This window comes from Ostrea edulis, chromosome 1 (genome assembly GCF_947568905.1).
Source record: "Ostrea edulis chromosome 1, xbOstEdul1.1, whole genome shotgun sequence".
Taxonomy (NCBI): Eukaryota; Metazoa; Mollusca; class Bivalvia; order Ostreida; family Ostreidae; genus Ostrea; species Ostrea edulis.
The window spans coordinates 89,260,297-89,268,770 of NC_079164.1; the positions used below are offsets into that span (position 1 = coordinate 89,260,297).

Sequence of the window (8,474 nt, forward strand, 5' to 3'; positions counted from 1 at the left end):
TTCCGCTAAAAAACTGTCGCTTTGAACTTTGATAAACTACAAAACAAACGGTGTTGTTTTCCAGTACGAAATTCTGTACTTGCTGTCGGAATTCTGTACTTGCTGTCTGTTACAATAGCGAGATCGACACTCTGGCACACATTTGGCAAAACTTCCGTTGGTCCATTATACAATAAAACATGCAGGCAAATAATATTTCCTCATTTCTAAAGTGTGTAGACAAGAGAATATTTCAAGCGTTACATATTCCATATCACATGACATGGACTTTAAAAAAATTCCCATTACAGCGTATGCAGTGCTTCGACAAACTTTTCATGATTTCCGTATTGGAAAATGGCTTCATTAAAAACAAGCATTCGGTGTTCATTTCCAAATTGGTGTTCAAAATGTGGTGTTTTACATGTAAATGTGTCAAATATTGAGGAAGTACAAATAGATTCCTCCAACTGTTCAAGGTTTTACGAAAATCTTTTCCCTTTTGAGATCCGACACCCACAGGGGGTTCTAAAGGGAGGACGACGATGTTGTGAAGGGACTCTTACAGTTCATTACAATGTAACAAGTAGGTAGAATTTTGTTGGTTTTAATTTTAAGATAACGAACAGTGATCAATCTCATTATTCCTATGAAGATACAAAATTAAGAGCAGGACAAACACAGACCTCTGGACCCACCAGAGGTATGATCAGGTACCTACATGTATATATATGTAGATGGAGTAATGGTTCCCTGTTGACACGTCACACGACGTGAGTCCTATACCATGATCAGGTAAACGAAGTAATCCGTAGTCAATGTTAGTATGTAAAGAACGGCCTAACAATTGGTGTATAGGTATTGACCGCTCCTTTGACATGTTCCCGGAATTCAAAGTGAAAATCAGGTAATTTTTCGGGTACTAATATGACCTTAAACCCGAAGATCCCGTGTATTGGAAGGCGTTTACATTATAGCAATCCATCGTTGCTATGGCCATAATTTCAATGCAAAGTTCAGACTTTGTGACACTTCACCTAAAGCTGGTGATTCCTGGATACGCCCCTGGTGACGTCTCCGTATGAGTGAAAAACTCTTAAATGGAACGTTAATAAGTGATCAAAGAAAAAACCGATTTAATAGCCTTGACCAATCTCGCCATACAAAATGTGAACGGAGAGTTAGAAATATCGTTATATTTCACTTCAATAAGTTTTCATTATTACTCTAAAAATACCTAATACTAAATGTAATATGCATTATTGTACACCATGTTATTTTCTTTTATAGAGAAAATTGAAGCACGGGGGTTACAAATCTTCACCGAAATTCAAAGTGAAACAACCCAGACAGTAGGAAACGAAACATATCCTGTCGCTGTAAACAGTCACCACCCTAATTTGCCTGCCATTGTGTCCGCAGGCGCAGGGTATGGAGGAGTGTTTTTGTTTATCGTCTGTGCTGTTTTGGTTTTCGTTTGGAGAAGGGTATCACAAAAAGTGAAGTCGTGGTATGTTTTTAATTTTTATGGACCCATCGTAAAAGCATGATATAAATAACTCTATAATTGAATCAATTGATGTAATACATTTTCCTGATGAACAGGAAGAACTAGTGCTATTTCATGTTAATTTAATATTTTAATGTAGTAAATACAAAGTTCCCAAGAGTGATCCATTCGACACGATTCAAAACGATTACAACCCTGTTGACAGCCATTATGAGAACACTGTGAATCACGCCATTACAAATAGGAACCATTCGAATCGGGCACCTGTCGCAAACCCCGTGATTTTGGAATTACAAGGTACTCTACAACGTCCGACAGAATTCAATAATACAGCCCCTAAAGCACACGCTCTTGCATCATCATCCGATCAAGATATTTCAACAGACGAACCAGATTACGTTAATACAGAAGGATATCTTAATTTAAACAACCTTCAATCTCCACCTTGCAGGGGCGTCACAGCTAGATGCCATGATCCATCAACATTCTTACACAAGGTCCTACAAAGACGATACCAAAGTGACATTGCTGATAACGCCATACCTCATTTATATGTTGAGGTTATTAAGTGAATTCAGTTTCATAAAAAAAACTATATTAAAGTTCGTGGGTTTTTTTTTAAATTTCTAATCTACTAACCATTTAAAATGTAATTAAACGTTCAGCGATTGTTGCAATCATGCAATTAGCAATGTTTTTCAAGGGGTAGCTGGAGAAATTGACTTCAGATTTGCTCAAAGAATCTTTGAATTTAACCTTATTATTCACCCAATATTTTTACATTGCATGTAAAATTAACAAAAAAGGAACGTTGTGAAAATTAGGGACCGGGAAAATCCAGCCCCTTCTGATGCTACGTGCCTGGTTTTATGTCAAGATCATCAAAATCTTCATCAAACTGCAGAAGGAATACATGGATTTTGCTTTGAATTTTATTCATTTGTACAAGAAACAATCTGTGATTTCACCTAAAGCTTCAAACTGATACAAATAAAACGATCCTATTATTAAAAGTTTTACGTTTTTGTAACGTTGTTTGCACTTGGATACGTCATCCTGTGTAACTGGTACATGTACTTCTTGATAAACTACGGATCACCTAGTTTTTATAAAATCGTATTTTTGGTCCATGTTTGCCCTTGAAAATTAGACTTGGTAAATAATATACATTGATTAGATATCTGTAGAGTTTTCTCGATACTCTTATATGAACAAGTGAAGATAACGCACACTGGTCTCCTGAAAGCTGAAGATAAGCTGAAGATAAGGTGAAGATAAGGAACAGTGAACAATCCAGGTTAAAGTAAGTCTTCAGACGCCCTTGCTTGTCGTGAAAGGCGATTGAATTGAGTGGTCCTTCGGATGAGACCTCAATACCGAGGCCCTCCCTCCCTGTTCAAAAGGTCGTAAGCCTAAATTTTGCAGCATTTCACCGGCAATAGTGACGTCTCAATATGAGTGAAAAATTCACAACAAAACCTATAAAGAATACAAAATTAATAGTACGGCAAATACTGACCCTGGAAACACCAAAGATGGGGTCAGGTGCATAAATGGAGTAAGCACTCCCTGTTGACCGATTACAACCGCCGTGAGACCTTATCTTGATCAGGTAAACGGGATAATCCATCGTCAGAATCGGTATCTACAGAACGGCCTACTAATATGAAACACATCAGACAGTATTCGACGCAGTGCCAACTTGTAATAGCAAATTAGATCATTATACCGACCATATATTTGCGAAGTGCTGACTTTACATGAAATCCCTGCACCAACAACTTATTTGCCAGTAGCATTGAATTCCATGTCCATATAAACCCACCGACGCCCATTTATATTTAATGCCATCCACCTGCAACCCACATAACATTTTCGAAAGGCAATCGTTTGAACAACAAAGTCAACAATTGAAGTCTCATTTATGCAAAAGGGTTTACAAGCCGCTATCTGTTACACATGCCATTAAAGAGGTTTAAAAAATTGACAGGTCTTCACTGTTGCAGTATAGGGAGAAAAACAAAGGCTGTAGACCACCTCTGGTCACCACTTACTACCCAACCTTGAATGACCTAATCAAAATCATCATAAACGATAACCTTCCTGAACTCTTGGATAATCCTAGATTGGCAGGATTGATGGATTATTGTTTAAAGTCCCTCTCGAGAATATTTCACTGACATGCAGACGTCACCACTGCCGGTGAAGGACTGCAAAATTTAGGCCTATGCTCGGCGCTTAGGGCCATTGAGCAGGGAGGGATCTTTATCGTGCCACGCCTTTTGTGACACGGGACCTCGGATTTTGCGGTCTCATCCGAAGGACCGCCCCATTTAGTCGCCTCTTACAACAAGCAAGGGGTACTGAGGACCTATTCTAACCCGGATCCCCACGGGATCACTTGGATTAAATAAATAAATAATACACCTATCTTTAAAGTAGTTAAATTCCTTTATTTTCATCCAAAAATTTCAAATCCATTGGTACGTTAATTGAATATATTTTCGTAACAAAAAACATATTACTTTGTGCTCCTAAAACAGTGACGTCACCTATTCATTTCGGTGACCATCGTTAATGTAGGTTTGCCAAAAGTTTGTAACTGTTAAAACGTATATACGTCAATTAATAAAATAAAATAGTGTATAATTCTACTGATACTTTTGGTATACTTTATATTAATTTGAAGGATTGCTTGAAAAAGTAATAAGTAAATGGACTTATATTTATATATGTTATATCAAACACAGAATGATTATGCATTTCAATACTGTAATTTCACTAATCATATACTTATTAATAATCAATTATGAATTTCAAGATCAATATACAGAAAATAATTGTAAACAAACACTGTCTTCCATCTGACCCCTCAAGCAAACAAGGAATACAAGTCTTTGGAAAGCTGAGGCCATGTGATTTTGCTGGGAAAAATATTCCAATGACTGCAGCGAGTGGTCCTAATTTTGTCGTTGACACCTTGCCAACTAACTGAATACGTATCTTCATCAGGAAGGGACACTTCGTAAATAAACACGAGTCAAAAACATGATCTAACTTAAGTTATTTTTGAAATACAATTGTACTTTTTTTTCTTTTTAATGTAACCATCATGTATTTTAATTAAAACACAAGCTGGTGGTCCGGGTTCTTAAAGATCTTTATTATTATATCCTAATCCTGGAGGATGATCTAAAAATATGTAAAATAATTAAGTACTCACTCACTCCTATCATTCACACTTTTAGTTATATTAAAATAATGATTTCAAAATATTGATAAATTAATGTTACAGGTAAATATTTACCAGTAGAGTAAATTCAAACTCTTACCGTAAACTCGGAAGAATAGAAAGTATTGTAAAACTTAGTTTCTTTGATCTGACGATATATATAAATAATATGGTCACTCAGTCCGGGTAGGAGCGTTGCTGGGTTAGTTTTTATGCCCCCGAGATCGAAGATCGGGGGGCATATTGTTTTTGTCTGTCTGTCATTCTGTCTGAAACTTTAACCTTGCTAATAACTTTTGAACAGTAAGTGATGGAGCTTTGATATTTCACATGAGTATTCCTTGTGATAAGACCTTTCCGTTGGTATTGAACCTTTTGACCTTGACATTTGACGTCCTTTTTTTTTTTTTTTTTTTTTTACATTGGTCATAACTTCTAAATGGTAAATATTAGAGCTTTCATATTGTACATGAGCATTTCTTTTGACAAGATCTTTCTACTGGTACCAAGATATTTGCCCTTGTGACCTTGTCCATCTTCGGAATTGGCCATTATCGGGGGCATTTGTGTTTCAAAAACACATCTTGTTTTTATTGGCGCGAATCTTGCCAGTAAAACAACTCACAAGATACTCACAACCATACACAAACCTGTGACATTAATTTCAGGAAAGATTTCTAAAAAAAAATATATGTAAACATGAAAATTATACCGCTCTGCTATCTCTTCCAGCTAGTCCAAAGAAAACTCCCGACAAAATTGCAGTTTGGTCAATGGTCTCATGTTAATAAGAACATTTGATTTGGGAAGCGTTTGTAATGGAGCAAGAATTTCCTGCTGCACAACATCATCATATTTGGTTCCACTACTGATTTCATCAAACCTTTTCAAAAGTTACTGTGTTCTGCACGGTCTTGCAGATTCCTCGACTGCATATGATAGAATAATTATTGTGTATACATATATATGATAATGTACAAGTATGCCTCTCTATCTATTCATCTCTCATATCTCTCGATTTATCCCTATATAATATATATTCTTATATATTATAATTATATGATTACTGTCAAGCAAAAACCACCCTTAAGTGAAAAATATCACCTATTCACTTTTTAAATGTTGTAGATAGAGGAATTTCTCCTCTTTTTGTTGATCTGTAGCATTCCGTTACAGTCTAATGATAATGACATCGAAGATCATCATCTCCTTTGCATCATACTTACCTATTAGAGTTTACAATAGCTACTCATTCCCGGAATTCGTTACCACCTCTGAGTCAAATTTCACACTCCCCAAACCCAAACAGCGCCACCTACTTCGGCGCATGCTCATCTTCATTCTCGGGGCCATATTACAAGTTGTTACCGATTTCGAGAAGTCTTAAATCTTTCACGGCAGTGTCTTTTTATGTTTTTTACTCATGGATAAAGAAAAACATGTGTCTAAAGAGTCGGGGGAGGCAATTTCGCACCAGAAAGAGGCAAATGTAATCAGAGTTCCTGGTAAGGAACACTAGCTCGTGGCTCTGGTAAGAACCACACTACAAAGAATCCTGGTAAGGATTCACGTTACGAAAAGGCCTCGTCGTCTAACAGACAGTTAAACCTCTTGTACCAGATTTTTCGGAACCGGTTAACTCCGACATTATTCCGGAGGTAAATTCTTCATCATTTTTATCTCGACATGAAGTCGATGCGATGTTTGTAACGAGATTTTCAGCCTTTGAAAATAAAATAATCAATCTTCTTTCTGTCAATAACAAAGATACTTCGGCAAATAGTAACGCCGAATTTAACGAGCCCCCACTAAATGTATTGGCTGATGACGACGATGCTTGCAGTTACTTGGACACTTCGTCTCCAGATAAACGCCACTCTTGGCAGAGTGAGCGTATTTGCACAAGTTCTATGAGGGTACCCCACGTACCTGACAATGTTAACGTAACAGTTGGTGCACCTCTACATGGTAATGTTGCGGAAGAAGATGAGGAATTGGAATCAATTCCAAAATCTTGGGACAATATGATTCACAATGTACAAAATATTCTTGGCATTGAAGTTAAAGAGCCCCAAGAGACATTGCCAAAAATTGTTTCCTTCAAAACTCGTCACATATATCAGTATAGGTGACCAGATGAAGACTTTGATAAGATAGGAAAAAGTCCAGATATAGACACATCAGTTAGTTCTTACATTAGTACAAATAAAGGGCTAAAAGTTATCATGGTCCCAGAGAGCTTTTCTCGTCTGAACGCAAGGCAAATGCAGCCTTGGCAGCCATCAACCAAAGCTTAAGGTTTCAACAGAGAGCTGTGTCTCATGCATCTCTGATTCTATCAGACTAGTCTAAATGATTAAAAGGAGAATCTGAGATTTCAGATGAAGTTTCGTCTGTTGGGAGGATTAGCTAACGCTGTTGTAGATATTGATGACTTGTCAGTCAGAGCTTCAACACGCTGTGTTCTTGCCAGACGCAATATTCATATCGATGCTATGAATATTCCAGATTCTGCAGCCAAAAGTGAATTGTTAAAAGTGTCCTTGGAAGGGGATAAGTTGTTTGCTGGTCAAGTCCAGGAAATAACTCACAAATCACCAGAGATGATACGTGATGTGCGAGAAACATCTAAGGCTTATGGCATACAACGAGGAGGGGGGCAGAAACGACCATTTTTTGAGAAATTTAATGGTGGCAGGCCTTCAGATAAAATTTTTAAACGTTTGGACAAATCGTGTAGTTACAGTTCAAGTGGTAGAACTAGTACTTTAAGCAACTCTTACAGAAGCTCAGATACAAAGAAATCAGATGCTTATAGGCAATCTGGTTGGAGTAACCAATCAAAATCTACCTTTCAATCATCTAAGTTCCAAGAAAAGGAAAATATTAAATGCCCCCAGCCAGTCATGGATGCTTCCAAAACCAAGTATCAAAGTTGGAGGAAGACTCAAACATTTTGTTCAAAATTGGAAACAAATATCAAACGACAAATTCATTCTCATATCACATTACAAAATAGAGTTTTTGAAGAAGCCACCTTCTTTCACAGGCATAAGGCACACAGAAATTCTGAAGGATCCAGAAAAACGGAAAGTAATTTTGGAGGAAATAAAATCCCTCCTAGGCAAAAATACCATAGAAATTGTAGATCCCAGGGACTCAAATGTGGGGGTTCTATTCAACAGTTTTCATTGTTCCAAAACAATGCGGGGGATTCCGAGCAATCCTAAATCTGAGGAAATTAATTTTTTTTTATAAGAAATCAGCATTTCAAAATGGAAACTTTAAGGTCGGTGATTCAGTCACTAAATATAGGGGACTGGACCTTTTCTATAGATCTTTCAGATGCTTATTTGCACGTTCCTATTCATTTAGAAAGCAGAAAATATCTCCTGTTTGCCATAGAGGGAAAAGTGTATCAGTATCGAGCACTACCTTTCGGAATTTCTGTTGCCCCTCGCTTGTTCACAAAAAATAGTGTCAATTCTGTTAGGCCACTTCCGCCAAAGAGGTTTACATCCTCATGCCTATTTAGACGACTGCCTTATCAAAAATCAAAATTATCTTGAATTAAGGGTAGAAAAACATTTCATTTTGGAACAAACTCTGACTTTGGGTTTTATCGTAAATTGGGAAAAGTCAAACCTACAGTTGACTCAAAAATTAGTTTTTCTAGGAGCCTTTATAGATTAAGAAAAAGGATTGATTTTTCCAAGTTCAGAACGTTACCACACTTTGAGAGAATTGATTTGT

General features: G+C 36.9%; 1 protein-coding gene across 1 annotated transcript; it reads left to right on the top strand.

Moving 5' to 3' along the window:
- The first annotated feature begins 229 nt into the window (after positions 1–229).
- On the top strand, positions 230–2,502 carry LOC130046447 (uncharacterized). Its single transcript, XM_056165031.1, has 3 exons — positions 230–565; positions 1,270–1,489; positions 1,629–2,502. The coding sequence occupies exons 1-3, from the start codon at positions 337–339 to the stop codon at positions 2,059–2,061; spliced, it is 882 nt and encodes a 293-aa protein (XP_056021006.1). The 5' UTR covers positions 230–336; the 3' UTR covers positions 2,062–2,502.
- Positions 2,503–8,474: the final 5,972 nt, after the last annotated feature.